Source organism: Stenella coeruleoalba (assembly GCF_951394435.1).
Source record: "Stenella coeruleoalba genome assembly, chromosome: 18".
Taxonomy (NCBI): domain Eukaryota; kingdom Metazoa; phylum Chordata; class Mammalia; order Artiodactyla; family Delphinidae; genus Stenella; species Stenella coeruleoalba.
This window is the reverse complement of record NC_137164.1, coordinates 3,368,318-3,388,457: the sequence shown is the minus strand read 5'-3', so window position 1 is coordinate 3,388,457 and position 20,140 is coordinate 3,368,318. Positions and strand designations below refer to the sequence as shown.

The following is a 20,140-nucleotide window of genomic DNA, read 5'->3' as shown; positions in this document are numbered from 1 at the left end:
CTCAATATTTTTGTGTATAATTTAAAACGTTTTTGTAATTTTGAGAAGACAAAAGCAAGTGACAAAGAACTTGCTATCTTGTATTCAGCCTTTTGTTTTTTTTCAAAAGAGCAAGATGTATAAACCAGTGAAAACAAAACACTGAAAACCAACCAGAGAATAGAAGAGGAATAATAAGAAAATTACATATGAATAACAACTACTGACACCTATAAAGATTCAAAGCAAGTGACACAGTAAATTTTATTGTTTACATAATGACAGGCTCTGGACAAAGTGGAGACAATGGACACAGTGACGACACATTTAAACTCCTGTCACAAATTGATCTGTTACAAATTCCCAATGGTCAACATATTAAAATGTAAAATATATAAAGAAAAAAACACAAGAAATATAAATATCCAGCTTTTTCCAGTACAATGCAATGTCCTTTTTAAAAAAAGCTTGCTGTAATGTGTATTTAATTCTGACATTAATTCAAAACACAAAACCACATGTTTTCCTACCCTTCCCCAAAACCTGGATCTGGTGACTGCAGTATTAGGGAAGTATGCAAAAATAAAAACAACTTTCATGCTCAGAAACAAAGCATTTTCCTTATTTTAATGCATCAAGGCGCAAAAATTTCAATTCCAAAAGCCAATCATCGCTATATGCAGATAAATAAAACAGATTTGACAACACTTTCATAATCAAACCCAACTAACGTTATACTAAAATATATGTGTGTGTGTGTGTGTGTGTGTGTGTATACATGTATATATATATATACATGTATATATATACCTATTTTAGAAAAAAAGGTGCCTTGGTGAAAATGATTCTGAAAATATTCACTTGATGCACATTATGTACAAAACCTTCTATATAAAAAAATTAAACTATTTTCAGTGAAATTCCATGTTCACATCCCAACTGAAAACTGCACTTGAAAGATAAAATAGGTCTACTTAACGGTTTCTGTCTGAAATCATGGCTAAGGCAGTTCTCTTTCCAAGGGCTCTCTTTTTCACCCACTCTCTGTCACTAATACTAATACAAATAACACACAGATGAAACCTGACATGTCTATATATGTTATTACCTGGAGCTCTCTGTTCACTGTTAAAACGGGGGATAGTTTACTGTGGCTACAAAGAATACTTTTTTTCTTAAAATATACTGTTTCTTTATTCCAAATTAAGCACTTACTTAAGACATAAAAGAGGCTGATAAGCGACTCCATTTGGTGTCAATATCGATAGCCCTATAAGAAAGAACTCTCTATTGGAATAGCTAGAAAAGTCTCCACTAAAATAATAGTGCATCCTTCACCTGCATAGAATCAGTTTGGCTTAATAGCTCTTTGCCCCCAGAACACCAGTCTGGAGTTCAAATATGCTCTTGAAGGTTCATTTCAGATATGAGGATACATAGGATAATAAAGTTGTTGAAGTCGGTTTGATGAGTCCCAGCAGCCCTCATCTGGAGCAGCTGCTGAGATTAACATGGAAACAAAAATGGGAGAGACTGGGGGCAATGAAGTTGAGTTGGTCAATATTTACACCAGTAACCATTTCACTAAGTCTTTAAGCAAATAACTACAATGACTTGGCGCCTTTAGCTCCTTGTTCTACAAGCACTGAGGATTTGAAGCATAAAAGGTGAAAAATGGAGTACCCTTAGAAAAGGGGAACAGTCTGAGGCAAAAGTTGTAGGTCTGTAAATATATATTCTATATGCACACACAATTGTGTGTATTATCCTGTATATATTTTACATACATATTCACAAGATGCCCTGCAGTGTAGTTCAGAAGGCCTTTTATCAAGGAACAAAGTGATTCTGGTATAGGCCCTAGAGTTCATACCATCTACATAAGAAACAAATGTGCACATATTCACATAATGTAAACCTTATCAACAAAAACATTGCTAAAACACTAGGTTAAATAGTAGTAGGTTTTACCAATCAGCGATGTAATATTTCTTACACTGAGAATCAAAATAATGAAAAATACACAAGTAGGTTTCAGATACACAAGAGAAAAGTTGTTTAGCACGGCAAACGAGAACAGAGTTCAAATTCCAGAAGTAAGGAAAAACTATCAAAACTTTATACATCTCCTGGGATGCAATTTAGTTCCTGCTTCAACTTTAGAAAAATAGATTCAGAGAATGAACGATGCTGCTACGGATTCTCTCAACACATCAACCCATGTTTATCTTTTTCCTCTTTTGTTTCCAGCTGGAGGCTTCTTCAGCTGAAGGAGTTGTCCTCCTGTTCCAAAGCCTGCAGAGGCAGGATTGGACACCCCAAATGTCAAACCAGCTGACGCCGTGATGCCAGGACTGCTGAAGTTAAACCCAGATGTACTTGAGCTGCCAAAGCCTTATGTTTAGGGAAGAAAATATTCACATCAGAAGTTAAATCACAAAAACAAACATAAAAAATGGGGATGAGAGCTAAGTGTCTAGCTGAAAGACTATATAACCTATGCAAATAGCAAATATCTTAGGGCCCTGAATTTCTAACATGGAATTTTACAGGAAAATAATTTAGCGGACAACTAAGTGGCACCATTACAGACAGAAGTTTAGTGATCCAGAGCAAGAGAGAAACCTTACACAAATAACTGAACTCGACAGAAAACTTCAAATTGGCAGCCACTTTCGTGTTAATTAAATATGCCAAGGTACCCTCCTCCTCAGCCCTCCAGAAACATTTTATCAAAATGTAAAGAAGAGACTTTCACAGCTTTTGGACCCACCCTTGCAATTCTAAGTCCTCCAAGAAAGCCTTAACCCACAATTTCCAGGACAATGACTACACAGAAGAGCAGAGCCCTCCAATAATTAAGATCAAATACTATTACTGCCTAGCTAACTAAATGTTAATATATGCATATTATAATCCTGATACCACTGAACTCTATTATCTTACTCCCTAGGAACTACTGATTTTAAACACCACTTAATTTTAAATGGAATTTCCTTCAAATTCCCGCAATTAAAAACTTTAATCGGTACTATTATTTTAGGCATGCTATTTATCCCTAAGAATTGCACGTTAAAACAAGTCATTATTTACAAATATAGAAACAAATGCAAAAGTAGATGGAATTTGGAAGTTTCTAGTAGAAGCGTCAAGAGATTATACCTATGTCAAAAATGAACAAAGAAGCCAGTTAATCATCATTTGTAAGACTGGTATTCTTAAAATCAGGGGGGCTTATAACTAAAGAACACCTCTTCAGAAGAGAAACTATTCTCCTGAATGAATAATGATAAAACTTTCGCAATGGGTTCATTTTTGTAATAACGAAGAAAACTGTTTAAACATAAAACTGGTCTTTGGGTTCAAAATAATCTCTACTTAGTTAAAAAGACGATGTAGTTATTTATTATATCAAACTTAAGTTGTTAGAAACGTTCTACAAACCTGACCTTCAGCATATGAGACAGAGAAAGCTATGCATGATTACTAGGCTTGCAGGCTTCATCCAGTGGGTAGAAACTGAATCAGGCATCTTTTTTTGGATACCGGAAATAACAACACTTATACTTTTAAAATTAAATAATGTGCACCTTTGAATCTGCCTGAAGTTCAGGCCAAAACACACAAACCTGCACTAAGACTTCCTGAGGGTTTATTTGTTGTTCCAAGTCCAAATGTGGAGGCCCCTGTGGTGCTGCATCCAAAACCAGAGCTAGCTCCAAAGCCTGGTGGGGGCGATAGAGACACGGCAGGTGAGACACAGGTGAGAGGACACTGACAAGTAACACCCAAATTAGCAGTGGTCTAATACACAGTGTTGAGAACCGCGGCCTTACTAAGGAGATCTGCTTTACTCCTTTGCGTAAGACTTTTGGAAGAACCAGATCAATTCTGAAATAAAACATTTAGATCTACTTAGACTAAGCTTATGACCCATCCGTAATTTTTAAAGAACAAAGCCATAAAAAACAAGGTCGTATTAGTACTTTCTCTCCCAAACGGACTAGAAATTTCAGTGACCATTCAAGTAGGATTTTAGTCGAACAGATAGACACATATCTACTTAAGGATATTTCATTTCAGGAAAAAAAAAAGACTAAATTCATAAATAAGCAAGGCACGCACAACAGTTTCAATGCAAAGTACCAAACACAGTAATTTTACTCTGCTTCCTGCGAAGACATTCTCACTTACGAAGTTTACCACTGGAACCCTGTGTGACTACACAAGGGTCGGTCACTCTACAGCTACTCAGGAAGAGCAGGCTCCTGCCACAGAAGCAGCAACGCAATGCTGAGAAAGTGGGAGGGGGAGCGTCGAGGCTTCTCTCCCAACAACACTACAGTCACAATTTAAACGAAGCACGTGTCTTCATCATACAGAGTGCAAGAGGGGATTTTGCCAAGTGCTGGAAGATTGGTTTCAAGTGCTCAGAAAATGGAATCCGATTCATCTTCGGCTACTCTGCAACAGCTTATCTAAAATACTGAGCCTGACAGTATTATTGCCCGTAACTCTACGAAATATGGCAACAAACGGGAATACAGATCATAGGAATTACGCTGTCTGCCATACTCCCAATAATTCCCATTAGAGTGTAATATATTACATAACCATAATAGCTTATAGGCTTTCCCTCTTATAATGATATACTTTAATGGAAATAAGGGAATCTTATTCATTACATGACAATGCACCTGTCAAAATACAATCAACCTTCAATTATCCACACCAGAGAACTGGGAATGCATTTGTATTTAACATGCTTTTGCAGAAGACTTACCTTACTAGTTAGACTTAACTTATGAATCTACTGAGATAAACTTAACTGCCTATGTATACAAGTATGCATAAAGGCAAATATGCCAGAAGCGCTCAGGAATGGAGAGAAGTCAAGCTGTTCGATTTATAATACAATTATGTCCCCATTTAAAGTGTTCATTTGCAGAAAGAGAAGATGCTTAGTAGAATGTATGTCCAGCAGTAGTTAGGACTCCAACTAATTTTTTTAAGTTAATTTAATAAAACGAAGTAATTTTCAAGTTCATATTTTAGCATATTCCTTTGAAAATATGAACATCCCTACCATTTGATTTTTAATACGTTTTTATATTTACTATTCACAGACATGAAATGATTTTTTAAGTTCTAAATCTAATACTAGAAAGCACTGATTATGTTTGGAGAATCCTTTTTTTGCCAGATAGAACCTTAACTTCCCAAAGAGCAGATCCTCTTAGAAGTGTTTACAGGCTGGAAGCAATTCAAATGTATCACAGTCCAATGCAATACGAGAAAAGTTAAAGTGTACCTCCAAGGTTTGAAGAACCTAGGCCACTTGACTGCAAGCCAGTGCCAATACCTGAGCCGAATGGCGCTCCAAAACTAACTCCCAGAGATGGCTGTGGCCCTGGTATAAAAAAAAAAAAAAAAAAAAAATGGGGGGGGAAAAAAAACAAATTTGCCTTACTCTTTCAAGATTAAAGTTACTTTATGAAATTATTTTTAAAATGAACAGTGATTACTTTTAACAAATTCTATTTGCTAAAACTTAGTTTTCAGGATGTCCCCCCAGCCTAATTTATCTGTCCCAGCTGATTTACCTATCCAAAAATAAATTTAAAAAAATTAACTTGTTCACACTAGACAATTAAAAGAGGCTTACCACACGGAAAGATGAGTGTTAGTTTAAATAATTTGAAATCTTTAATGTATTGTAAATTATAGTTCTTTTAGTTCTACTTCTAGAATGGTTTTAGATCTCTCCGCTTGTTTTCTGATAAAACTAGTTGCTGTATTCAGTAAACGTTTTTACTTTTTTTCTTTTTAAAATAAGCTCCTTAACTGTTAGAGTCAAGTCTCAATTGATCAAAAGAGACTGACACTAACATGCAAAACCATCATGTTACTTCATAAGAGTAAGTACCAAAAACTAGGCATGATTTCTTATAGGAAATATAAATGATATATAAATAAATAGATAAAAAACAAGACAATGTTTTATTTTATTAAATTTATTGTTCATCTTAAAGCAAATCAATTACACAGTAACATGACAATTCCAACTTGTTCACAAAGAGTGATAACTGAGTTCTACTGTTAAGCTCTGCTACATTACACCACTTATCACCTGATGAAATAAGATAGAGAATGAACATTTACAAAGGCACCGCTGTGTACCTTGACAGATTCAATACATTCAAGATTTCAATTCAGAAGTTTCTTTCCAACATCTTGGAAAATGTACTCAGATGCAGAACGATTAGTCATCCTTTTCCCATTTGTTACTTTAAAGATTTTGGCTGAGTTTGTTTGGCAAGAATAGCATCAAACTTACTAGCCTCCCTTTTTTAACTACCTTTTTTTTTAACTAAGCAGAATACAAAAATCTATAAATCTCTCATATTTGATAAATAATTTATGAAAATTATTCGATAAATTTCATAGTACAATCTTCAGTCCTGTCTTTTTCAAGCACAGTGATCAGTGCATCTCAAAGCTGAGGGAACTGCCAAAGTAATATACAGATTGATATTTAGACTTTTTAAAGAAATCAAAGCCTTCAAGTTGTTCAATGAAGAATGAGGTTTGTATATTCAAAAAGGTAGTGTACAATTATAAAACATTAAAGAAAAAGGAAAGAAAAGAAAAAAGAAACTGAGGAACTACATTTTGCTAGACTGGGACAGAAACTGGACTTTCCCAATAGCTTCTACCCAAGAATAAAGAATAAGGACTAACAGCAGCCAGAGTTCTTATACCACTATTACAAAATAAATTAAAAAAGAGTTAAATTTTTACATCCAGTTTGAGATCAGTTTGAGAATAAAATACCTGCCTAGCAGCTCTTTTGTAAAATGTTACTACAGGAAAAAGAAACCAAGCATATTACCCTCTTATTTCTAATGAGAGTAATATGTAGAAAACACACGTCCAGTTTCTTTAACATTGAGAGACTTAAGTGTCACATGTTCACAGGAGGCACTGCTGGTGGAAGACCCTAGAGCATAATGCACACCACAGCCCTCAGCCCTACAAGTCCCAAGAGTTACTCAAGTAACATGCTTCGTGTTGTGTGCGGGTCTGCTTTTAAGAGCAACTCTAGTCATTAATATTCAGGATCCAGGTAATCAAGAACTCTAACGATGACAAGACTTTCCATTGCACAACAGGTACATGATATTTTGAGTTTTGTACCTTCACACAAATTCTGAAGGCAACATCATTTATAAAACTAGTAGGCAAATGTATAACATTTTTAATAGTAAAAACTCATGATAAATATCTCCCATGCCAAAGTATCAGCATATATTACACTCTGGCCACCATATAAATTATTTTCACTATTAGAAAGCAGAATCTACATCCTTCAGGCAAATGTTACGTAAACAATTCAAGAAATCTGTTTTAAAATCTGAATAGTCATTAGTCATTCAATGAGAGGCTCTTAGTTCCATAAATAAAACCAAGTTAGTAGTAACATATCCCAATGATTGCCCAAAGTGAAATCTTCATGTAGAGTAACATTTTACAAAAGTTACTGAATAATATATTCACACACAACAAAATCAAGTTTAGCACTGTAATTCATATTTTCCAGAATAAATTCTACTTTCTTAAAAGTAAAACTGCATTCACAGGAAAAGGACTAAAGTGCTAAAAATTTTTTATAATTTTCAATGATCACTCAAGATACCTAATGTCACTAGCATGGTTATTCCTAAGTCATATTTTTTAAAATAATAATTTTTCTTAAAAAACAAAAAATGTCTTCCCCAATTTCAAATATTTTACTGATTTAATGGGGAATGTCCTTTGGTTATTAAATATAACAAAATCATAAAACCACAAGGAAGTAAAATGAAGAAGTTTCCTATTTAACACTACACCTTAAACGTCCAAACATACACTTAAAAGCTAGAAAGTAGGAATTCCTAACAAAATGTCTCAGCTCTCCTTAAAAACAGCAGCTAAGTCATATGAGAAAAGTTTTTTTATGTAAACATCAAGAACTTTTAAAAGTGTCAAAACACAACAGCAAAACTTAATCCCAGTACATTAGCTTAAAACAATCTATCCTAAGTTAAAATTATACCGAAAAGCCTAACGTAAATGTCTTTAGCTTTTTAAGAGGCTTCAGAAGCACTGGTGGACAAGTGCACTCCAGATCTGCCGTCATGCAATCCACGGGTGATGCTTATTTCATACATAAGCAGCCTGTGGAGTTTGGCATCAGTTCTCTTCAGCCTTCAGAAGCAATAACCACAAATCACACAGGCCTAGGTTCTATCATATTTTTTTTTCATTAAAAGACATTGAAGAAGGCTCAAGAAGTCACTTATGTCCATACTTCCACCTCCAAGAAAGACTACACAGAAAGCACCTTCAGAAGGTATCAGCCTAAGAAGCTGCCTGCTTTTTTACATTAAAAAGTCAAGAATCCATATGCAAATAGAAGCAAATCCCCCCCCTGACAACTCAAACCTTTCACACACCAACAGGGCTGTGTAAAAACAGCACACAAGCCTCATCCAGATTCCTCTAGATGGTCTTTACAATTTGTTACTGGCACTTAAAAAGATTTCATCAGTCACAGGACAGAAGGAATAAGTCGCTGGGTACAGAGCACAATGCAATAAAGAGGGGCATTTCTAATGGGCTGCACGCATGTAACGGAGCTGCTGCGCCTCACTCTGGTGGTGACAGGACTGAAGTGGCTAATCCTGACGGGGAGACACAGAAAGGGATGGGCTGTGGAGCACGCGAGACCTTTAGAGAAACAGGTGGGAAACAGGAAGACGGTACAAAATGATCGCTATTGTTTGGCTTCTCAGTTCCAAAAATCCATACAACTCAAAATGAAAACACTGTAAGACTGTTTAAGTTAATAAATTACAATTCCTGCCACCTGATTAGAAAGCCCTTATGTGGGCTTCACAACTGCAGGGAATGTTCAAGGGAGTCAGTTTCCCCAAAGCCTGGTCAAAGTCCACAAAAAATTGAAGCACGTGAGCAAAAGGCTCTTCAAGATGATGACTCTAAACTCAGCTAACATTCTCCACCACCACAGAGAGCAAAGACCATATCTCCATTGTTCACCTTTACGTCCCTGGAGCCTAGCACATAGGAGGCACTCATACAGAATGAACGTATTTCTTCAGATGCCCACAAGCCCAAAATGTGAGAGTGAAAACCTACAAACCTCTCAAAACTGCCTACGTAAGAAAGTGTATAAAACAAAAATCCGACAGGTGGTTCTGCTTCAATTTTAGCTGTACACCGCAGAACGTAATTAAATTCCCTTACAGCACAGCAGTTAACTGACTTTTCTCCAGTTTTATTGATTAGAATAGAAATCCCTTATGTTTAAAGAACACCTAACCAAATCCTGCTTCTCTGATCTATTTTGGGATTAATAGTAACCCTAAAAAGTAAACTGGTGCTGTAGCCGGTTGGATGAGCTGGGTAAATAATCATGAGAACTGATGACCGTCATTATGGGGTTGATTTGATATCTATCCATCCCATAATGACCTGATAGGAACCAACTCCACAGTGACTTCTTTTCCCCCTGTAACTGGAGAACGCAACCCTGTACTCCAGCCAGCTAGAGAACTACTACACAGTCCTTATGTCAGCCACTATTCACATGGGTCCAGCCATGGAGCGTGGAGGGTTTGGCATAAATCCATCATCAATTCTGTCATCTCCAAATGTGAAGAACAATTTTTTAAACTGCCAACAGTGAAACCCAGAGAATGCTTCCCTAGTAGAGGCAGCCTGAACGCAATCTAGAGATGTACGTTTTTTACTTTTTTGTACTATAATTTACTACTGGACTACAAGGAACTCTCAGAAACACACATGCTATAGAATAACTAGTAAGCGCTACACAAAAATTTATGAACAAGTAAAAAAAAAATCAGTATCCATTAAGACTACATTTTTCTCTGTCACACTTCAAGCCTGACAAAATAGGGACTGCAGGAGTAAAAAGATAAGTAATCATCTCTGAAAGATACAAGACCAAACTAAACACTGCAGAACTAGACCACAAGAATGTTTCTCTCGCAAGAAGTGAAGTTAAACCATGGACTAAAATTATCTGCTTTCCAGTATCTCACCAGCTATTTTCATCTGCTCAACCTCCCAGCTCATACTTCTTCATGTATAATCCAAAGCATCTCATAACATTTTTTCCTGCTCTTGCCACTGTTCTGTTCATTTTGAAAAGGTACAAATAATTCTAGCATGTACCTTCTTCCAAATTTGGTTAAGAAGGCCTGTTCTCTGATCAAACAAACCTACTGATCTTCAACACAACTTCAGTCGATAAAGACATACTTCATCCTGAGTGTGGGCATTCTGTAACCACTGCATGTGAGAGCACGCCACCCGTCAGCATCAGGTACGAAAAATGCCAACCTATGGCTGGTTTACCTCTGACTTTAAAACAATACACAATACAGTCACAATTTTAGAATCTGTTGCTCTTAAATGTAATTCAGTAGTGGAACACCATGTTCTAAAGGGCATTTATAGCAATACAGCAAATAACATTAATTCACAATATTCAGTATCTAATTGATGTATAATTATTGCTAAGACTACCCTGCATTTTTATCAGGTATATGGTTTATAATTGTGTCCATCACAATTTTTAGACTGTATTGGAACAGCTACTCAGAGAAATTTCTTCAGTGCTAACACAAAAGGAAGACTCATAAAAATGCACATAAATTCTCTGCATTTTAACAGTAAGAAGCTATAACTTGAATGCATTCAGACCTGTAGCAGGCTGTTGCTGCTGTGTAAGTGTTGCAGCCATGGCAACGGCTGCTGCGTTTGGCATGCTGCTGAAAGGGGTGGGTCCCGTAGTGACTCTGGGCGCATTCTGCCACTTCTTGGCTTCTGCTCGCCTGGCTTCAAACACATCCACAGCATCTCCCAAGAACATTTTCCTGTAGCCAAGGTACTGTTCTTTGAGCACCTACAGGAATGAAAAAAAGAAAAGGTTAATCAAGTTTTGTGCTGACTTGGATAATATAGGGATGAACATAACCATGAAATAAGTTAGCAAAGACAGATCAAAAACACTGCCAACATTACACACTTCATCTAACCTTCAAATCAGAAGGACCTGAGTGATGGATCGGAGAGTTCTATCACACCTTTGTATACTGTGTTCCCTATTTTAGTCATATGTCTTTACGATCAACTGCCTAACATATTCTGGCTTCAGGAGGCCCCCTTTAAAATAAGTTAGCTAAGCTTTTAGACAAGCAAAGTAATACCTAAAATTCCATTTTAAATATTAAATATTCCAGTTTCTCATGAAAATTTCCCCTCCAAAGGCCAAACTTTGGATAACTTTTAGATTCAAAGAGCTTTAAAAAAAAAAAAGCCCACTAAATATGTATTTGTTAAATACCTTTTTTATCGGTATATATAAATAAATAATAAAAGGCATGGGTGACACATACTAAAATAAGACATCACCTAAGCAGAGAGAGTTTGGAGGGTATAAAGAGGGCTCTTACTTGCTCAACATTGTTTATTTTACAATGAGAATAACTCGTGTTGAGCTTAGGTAACCAAACTGGGGGGAAAAGAAAACAGAGAGTTTATGATCTCAGAGTAAGAAAGAAAAATTACCAAGTTCATAAAGTGGGCTGGATTACCCAATACAACATTTGCCTTAATTAAGGCCATTAATGGGAAGGATTCTGTTTCACCTTAGAATCATTAAATACTTTAAGGGTTGAGCTTAGTTTAGATCAGTTTTATATTACTTCTGAAGAGACGTAAGATCTTCATATTTCCAACCTGTTAGTACAGGAAATTACTAAACATGAGGCTTTGGGTTGTGACAGGTATTTCCAGCATTTGAAAGCTATCGCCTCCTTCCGTGTGGACGTCAGTGTATCATGCTCCAGTCCCAAGCTTTCCCACCTCCGCAACGTGTGCAAGTGGGCCTGCCAAGAGCTGGAAACTGGGGAAATACACTCAGAAGTGGGTCTGTGACATCAGAAACCACAGCTTACGAGAACAGATCTCCCCCAAACGCATCCTCCCTCTTTCTGTGCAATTACAAGCACATACCATGCAGCGTGTGACGTCAATAGCCCATAAATTTTAGTTCTACTTCAGATAATGGGAAATAATGACCTATCTTAGAAACTTAAAAAAGACATTTAGTTTTTTAAAAAAAACACAAAAAACTGACACCAGCCATTATCTACAGAATTAATAAAATTTACGCCTAATTTTGTTGCGGAGGCCTGGCTGACCAGGTGGCTCAAGCCTGTTTCAAGAGGTTATCTGTGTTGTTAATAACACCACAAAAGGAACAAAACAAAACACCTCTTATAAGAGGTGAACAAGTCTAGAAATTACAGTTTACTAAACGCAGCTGAAAATAAATGTCAAATCTGATCATGGAATATCCTTTGGTTCTTGGGATGTGTATTCAAAAAAGGAGTAGGTCAAAATTTCAGGTAAAGTTTATCCAACATGAACTGGAGCTTTTTGTGCAAATCGCTGTCTCATTGTATTACGGCCCTGTTACCGAAAAAGGTAGTTTTCAAACCAGAGAGAAGAAACTGCCATTGAAAACACATCTATATTTACAAATACGTCTCAGATCTCCTTTAAAATACTCCAGGGAAATCAACTGTACTTCAATGAGAAAAATTTTTTAATAAAATAAAAATGTATTGGGGCTTCCCTGGTGGCACAGTGGTTGAGAGTCCGCCTGCCGATGCAGGGGACACGGGTTCGTGCCCCGGTCCGGGAGGATCCCACATGCCACGGAGCGGCTGGGCCCGTGAGCCATGGCCGCTGAGCCTGCGCGTCCGGAGCCTGCGCTCCGCAACGGGAGAGGCCACAACAGTGAGAGGCCCGCGTACCGCAAAAAAAAAAAAAAAAAAAAAGTATTAATTAAAAAAAATACTCCGGGGAAAAAAGCATGAGTGGAGAACTGATAAAACAACATCAGCAGGATCTGGATAAGGGCCCAAGTCGGGTGGCAGGTACCTGAGCATTCATTAGAATAGTGCTCTACTTTTGTGTGTATTTGAAAACTTTCATAATAGAACTTAATGGGAAAAAACATCTGCAGAACACAGACTTCAAAGTGCCAACAGAGAATCACCTTTAGCACTTTAAAAAACTAAACACTTACTGCAGACAAAGTTTCAAGAGAATTTAATAAAAATTCCTCCTTTAAAACTAAATTATTTTAAAGATTTGGTTTAAAATTTTAAATCTGTTAAGGCAAAAGGTCTGAAGTATGCTATCACTTCAAAAATGGTATGATTTAAGAGGTTAACTTAAAAAAAATTCTATTACCATGCATCAAGTGAAAATAAAAATGAAAATACTGGTAATCTCCATGGAATTCTATTACAGTTAGGGATTGATTTAGACCCAGGCTTGGATGCTTTGAATTTAAAGGTTTTCTCCGACTATACGTAACTCCAAGAAAGACTTTTAATTATATCTGCTTGATGGAAAAAGTGTACGTATATTAACATTTCACCCAAATAATTTCTAAAAATGAACATATTACACAAGGTTCAAAATATTCAGTGACAAATTATTTTATTTTTATTATTTTAATAAATACAGTTTCCTGTGTTTAGAAGGGACAAATGTTGTTAGCAAGCTTTTTTTTATGCAGGGATCAATAAACATTTAAAACACACATAAAATTAAAGCAGTGAGACATGATTTTGCTACTAAGACTGTTTACTATCTACAGAAATAAACTAAAAGAGATGGAAACAACCCAATGTCCAACAGAAGACAACGAGCTACACAGACTACGTACACACATGCAGTGAAATCCTGACTACTAAAGACGATGGTGAAGAAGTGTGTGTATGAACGTGGAATGTGGTTCACAATGATGAAAAAAGTTAAAATAACAGAGTGCATAGGACACTTGGATCTTGTTTTTTTTTTAAAGATCTTATCCATGGTTGTGTCTGGGCGTGATCTGGATTATTTTAGTTTTAGTCTTTTTCACTTACATATAATTTTAGCTATTTCTGTAGTAAGCATGGATACTTTTGTCCTGTGAATGAACAAATAAATACTTCACTTGGGTGTAGATGTCCAGATAGATGAACAGGCAATGAGAACTTACCTTCACATTTTCATGAATAGACTGAAGTTGTGCAGCTAAAGCTACAAATGTCTGATAAATTTTCTGCATAGCCATTGACAAATCTATAAGAGAAAATCATATTATCACACAAATATGTATACGACAATCGATAGCATTTTTCTATTACTTGAGTCCAATTTTTGGCACAGTTAATGTACAGGATGAATAAACTACACCAATACTTCCATGGATGAGAGAAGACAGCAGAACAGACTGAGAGAAGGATTCCTCCATCAGTAACCTGGGGGGCGGGGTGGGTGGGTGGGGTGCCCTAGGACATCTGCCATTACATCATAATAATTCATAACAAAGCATTTTATATTTATAGGAAATAAAGATCTAATCGAGGACTTTTAAGGAAATTGTCTTACGGCAGTTTAAGACAACTACTAGTAATAATCTAGAATATCGACTATATAACAGCTTAAGCTCTCTAACTGAAAAAACAGTGCTATTAAAAAAAAAATTACCACGGAAAGCATATTACCTTGAGGGGTGATGTGTGAATTGTTCGCTTGGGTGGCAAGATGGTTTTCCAGTTCTTCAATCTGTTGTCTGTACTGCTGGAGCTGCACCTCAAACTGCTGAACCAGGATTCTGAAGTAGCTATACAATAACATTTACCAAGTCAGATCAGTTTTAAAACACTGTTTCCTTTATATTCAAAATTCCAACAAAAATATGCCCCTGTTTATTTAAGTAGGGCCTTTGAATTAGTCTGATGACATAATGTATCTTTAAGTGACAGAGGTATTATTGAAACAAAAACCCAAACTTGTAAGTTATCAAGGTATGAAAAATAGATGCACAGCCTTACTCCATCATGAAAAAATACCAATTAAGGGATAATCTACAAAATAATACTCTTCAAAAATGTCAAGGTCATCAAAGAAAAGGAAAGACTGAATAAATGTTACGGATTGGAAGTGACTAAGGAGAAATAACAACTAAATCCAGTGTGAAAAGAATCCTAGAACAGAAAAAGTGCATTAGTGGAAAAGAGTAAAATTCAAATAAGTTCTGTATTTTGGTTAATATAGTACCAATGTTAATCCTGTTCTTGATAATTATACTATGATTATGTAATATGTTAACAGTAAGGGAAGCAGGTAAGGGATATAAAAAAATTCTTTGTACTACCATTTTTCAAACTTTTCTATAAGTCTAAAATTCAAAAGAAAAAGTTCAAAAAAACCCGTGCAATTGTCAACTAGATTTTACAGCCAAATACTTACAGTTCTTATGTTTATAATCTGAAATACTACTGGTATTTATAATCTGAAAACACTACAGTGTGCTACAGAAAGAGTACGTAATTATAATCACTATTCTGATAAATTTAACGAGAGAATGCTAGAAAGATAAAAAGGGACCTTGAATAGCACAAAACGCAGTCTGAACACGACTCCACGAGAAATGGGGAACTGTGAAAGCTTTTCACAGTGGAAAATCACACAATTCAACCCATCTCAAAATTATCTCTGATGGCAGCATGAAGAACAAGACAGCAGAATAAAATACTGAGGAAGTCCAGCGAAGGAGCTCACCCCATGCTAATCCGAATAAGATATCAGGAGTATCACTGTTATTGTCCATTTCCTGATTTTGATCACTGTACTATGGTTACGTAAGAGAATATCCTTATGTTTAAGAAATACACTCTAAAGTACTCAAGCATTAACGGGTATCATGTCTGCAAACAACCCTAACTGTCCAGGGGGAAAATGTATTTACACATATGGAGAGCAAGGAACGAAACTGCAGTAGAAATGTTAACATGCAGGGAATCTGGATGGAAGATACATGAGAATTCTTTGTTTCATTCTTGAAACTTTTTTTGTAAATCTGAAAGTATAATAAAAAGAAAAAACAAAACAAAAGGGTGAGGGGCCAGGAGTCAACCAGACCCCTACCGCGCAGAAGCTCAGGACTCTCCTCTTCATGCCGCAGGCTCCTCATTTCTAAGACTGGACTGTGACAGCTGTGGAGGGTTTGTGGGAAAGCAGATCCAGCAGGTGAGGGGCCAAGCGCGCTGTGCGGCATGTGGCAAGCATTTGAGAATATGAGCTATTACTCTCTTGCACAACACAGGCAAGACACATACCACATGCATGGAAACCACATGAATATACAAGCTGGGTACAGGCGGCTTTTTCAGGTTCACTTATCTACACTTTGTAATTTTTCTTCCTGAAGATTTATTATGTATGCAAATAAAAGTTATGGAAATACGTGAAAGAGCTAAACTATACTTAGTATGCCCTGTTTAAGGAAGGGACTATCATAAAGTATTTTTTAATTGAAAGTCCTTATGGGTATAAGTTTCTACTCTCTGCACAATGTAATCAAGTAGAATAGACCCTGTAAGTAATATGAAGTGCAACTGCATAATAGTGGGTAAAAGCTCAGACCTTAGCCTTCACTTACCCTTCAATAAAATGGGGATGATATACCCTCTCAGAGTTATGATGAGAATTAAATTTAAATATCCACATAAGGTGCCCAGACTTGCTACAAAGTAAACTAAAAATCCCTACCCTGTATACTGTTTTTACTGTTCTGCTTTTTTAAAGAGAGAAACATTTGTTTAACTTACTCAGCAGGAGCTGTATTCTCATGTTGGAGTCCAGGTGGTGTTTTCTGGGTTCTTAAAGCTATTTCAGCATTTTTTAACTCCTGATATAATAGAGGTTAAGAAAAAGAAAAAGTCAATTAAAAGTCAGGCTAAAAATACCGACTACCTCTGGACTGAAACTTCAACAACGCCATTCCTGGAGCTTCATATGCTGTGAGAACTTATGGATGAAGCCGCTTCCAGGCAAGACAAACTACACTTTTAACAAACTTTATAATAAATTTATGGTCTATTTTAAGAAACCATGGATTCCTGTAGGATTTGTGAAGTCAATTCATCCACAGTTAAAGACGGTGTTGCTATTTTAAAATCTGCAATAATACAACTATAGAAAACACTATTTAAAAAAAGCAAGGTAGTAGTAATAACCCTGAGGTTGATGACAGCAGCAGTTAACATTCTGGGTACTTACTTACTGTGTACCAAGCCCTGTGCTACAGGCTCCCCTTCTATTATCACGGTCACTCCTCAGTAACAACTCTATAAAGTGGGTGACGAAGTTACAGAGACATTAAGTAATTTGCCCAAGGCCACGTAGCTGGAAGACCTGAGACCTGAGTCGAGGGGCCCAATTTTGTATGCCTCACACACTTAACCTCCCTTCCACTCCTCTGCAGTGCCACTCTTATCTTCCAGCCAATGGTTTTTCAAGACTCATAATGCGTCTAACCCACTTACACTCCACATTCCTATCATTTCATTGCTTCTGCAACCTCTATTTCAACGCCTATTTAAGTTTCCCTTACTTAAAAAGAAGTCTCTTATCCTAACTTTATGTCTCCTGCAGCAACTTCTACCCTCATTTTACTGCCCAGCTGTGAAGTCTCTAACTGTCCCTTCCACCTCCGTGTTACCCTCCACCTCAGCCTTCCGTCCTGTGACTCTGGACACGGGCCCAGAGCCTGGACTGCCCAGTGCTGAGCCGCGCCTGGGTCTCACTGGCGGGGCCCCCTCCCGTAACGCTTAACAGCCTGCGGGTCCTCCAACACGCCCTCTTCCTGCCTCCGTGCCTTCCCCGTCACCCTGCCGCTTCCTCGCGGCCTGGGAACCACCGCCGCAGCTCTGGAGGCTCAACTCTGAGTGTGCCACTACCGCTCCACCCTGCTCCGGAGGGGGGCTGGAAGCGCCCACTGAGCCCTCTGCACTCCGTCACACCTTGTCCCTGGAACACTTACGTGAGTGCTTTAGCTCACTCTCCCTAGGATACTGTAAGCGTTTTGATCCCAAATGCCAGAGGAAGTGCTCTGCACATAACAGATACTTAAAAAGGTTCTCTGAATTTGTGGATTCAGCAATATAACTTCAATGAACCACGTGGCACCTGCCCTGCCCATAGAAAACATTAACCACGCAACTTATCTGAACTCTTAAGTGATGTCCCCCAAACGGGGCATGTGAAAGACTTCGCTTCCATAAGGTTCTGGCCTTCACAACTTCAACGCTGCTCCTTACCTCAGAATTGCTTTTATTTCCCAGAAAGGCTTTCTTTGAACAAAAGGTTTTGGATTTAATAAGATGGATAACTCCTTCACTAAGGGAGTCAGAATGTTTCTGTTTTCAACTGGCAATTCACGAGACTGTGGGTACAGCACGAATCCCTGTGTATTTGAAATAAGAGAAACCACAGAGCAAACCCCTTTGAGTTCTCATATAAACTTTCCTCAACGCAACTCAGAAGCCATTTTCCCTCAAGGGAACTCTCGACTCCCACCCTCTTCTCTCTCAGTCTTTGAGCACTTCACTTACCCCACGAGACGTTAGCACTTTGGAGTTTCTCCTTTTGTCTCTGAAAGACAAGTCTGGTTATGTGACAAGTGTCTCACAAGTGCTTGTGGATGGAATCACCCAGTGTGAGAGTTACAATGGTTCCCATTCTTGTGTTCATTTTTTTCCCTTGAGTTTGCCTCCTCTATTACTTTGATAATGACCTTGTGCATATAATTTCATAAAAATTTCACACATGAAATTTAGAATTTCCTATAATGTTTAATCAGAGTCAAAGCACTCTCCACAGTCTAAAGGCTTAAGTAACATTCTGTTCCTCCTAGGAAATTCTGATATCTGAAATATTTGATGATAAGGGAAGAATAAGTGGGCAGGAAACATGGGGGAATACTTTATTCATATTTAACCAAAGCATTTGTAAGTGACCAGGAAACGTGAAAGCAGACAATAAAGCCTTTGAATCCTCTTTAAGTATCATAGTTTAGATTAGCTTTTTTTTGGTAACACATTTATTAAAAATGTCACGAAGTATTCTCCAATAGTTGACTTAAAGACACATAAGCAGGTAGAAACTTCCAGTTACAAAATACGTAAGTCCTGGGGATACAGCCTGGTGACAACAGGTAACAATACTACACTGTACACCTGAAAGTTGCTAAGACTGTAGATCTTAAAAGTTCTCATCTGAAGAGGAAAAAAAATTGTAACTATTTGTGCTGATGGGTATTAATTAGACTTCTTGTGGTCATCATTTCACAACATACACAAACATTGAATCATTACGTTGTACACCTAAAACTAATAACGTTATATGTCAATTACAGTTCAATAAAAAGACACAAAGCACTTAAAAAATTTTTACTTAAAATATTATCACTTAATTTATGAAGAGCATAGCACTCTGATAAACCCATTAAAAAGGCATATCACATAAAGTTCATTAACAGATCAGGGAAAACTTTAGGGAAAGATTTCTAGATTGCCACGATCAGATCAAGTATACTGTATAACTGTGAAATATAAAACAAGTAAATCATCTATCATCATTCTTCCCCACTGATATAAAGAAGATATTTTACGTTATATATTATACCACCGGGACAAGAAGCAAGTAGACATTAGTGACAGAAGGTATTAGCCTCATTACCATTTTTATTAACTAAGACCTAACGAAACTAGCAAGTCACTGGAACTTAATATCTATAAAGCATGATATAATTTATATTTAACAACTGACAGATTAAAAAAATGTGTTTTTCCCTCTTGTATAATATAATAATTTAGGCAGTAGGCATGCTTGTGAAACAAAGCAGTCGGAGCATAAGCTTAGAGCTGGGTCACCAGGGTCTGAATCTACGCTCTTAGAAACAAAGCTCTCCTGTTTTCTTGTTTGAGGTAATAACAGTACCTACCTCATAGGGCTGTTGTGAAAAATCACTAGGTTAATATATCTAAATTGCTTAGAATACTGCCTCATACATAGTAAATGCTCAATAAAACCCAGTAACTATTAGTATAGTAATTTAAAAGTATATGCACTGTACGGTTTTCTTATAGCATGTCGGTATGAAACTTCATAATTTTAAAAAGACCTATTTCTATTTGAAAAACAAACAAACAAAAATCCTACA

The 20,140-nt window shown here is 36.9% G+C and overlaps 1 protein-coding gene across 4 annotated transcripts in view; it reads right to left on the bottom strand.

The window, feature by feature from the left end:
• Window positions 1-214: 214 nt before the first annotated feature.
• Window positions 215-20,140, bottom strand: part of NUP58 (nucleoporin 58) — a 35,038-nt gene continuing 15,112 nt past the window's right edge. For all 4 annotated transcript variants that reach the window (XM_079902845.1, XM_079902843.1, XM_079902846.1 and 1 more), the window contains 7 exons: window positions 16,746-16,825; window positions 14,637-14,755; window positions 14,129-14,211; window positions 10,768-10,969; window positions 5,291-5,389; window positions 3,609-3,704; window positions 215-2,373 (listed from right to left, as the gene is read on the bottom strand). In XM_079902845.1, the coding sequence (XP_079758971.1) occupies window positions 2,204-2,373; window positions 3,609-3,704; window positions 5,291-5,389; window positions 10,768-10,969; window positions 14,129-14,211; window positions 14,637-14,755; window positions 16,746-16,825 (849 nt within the window). In that variant the 3' untranslated portion in view covers window positions 215-2,203. The remainder of the gene's footprint in view (window positions 2,374-3,608; window positions 3,705-5,290; window positions 5,390-10,767; window positions 10,970-14,128; window positions 14,212-14,636; window positions 14,756-16,745; window positions 16,826-20,140) is intronic.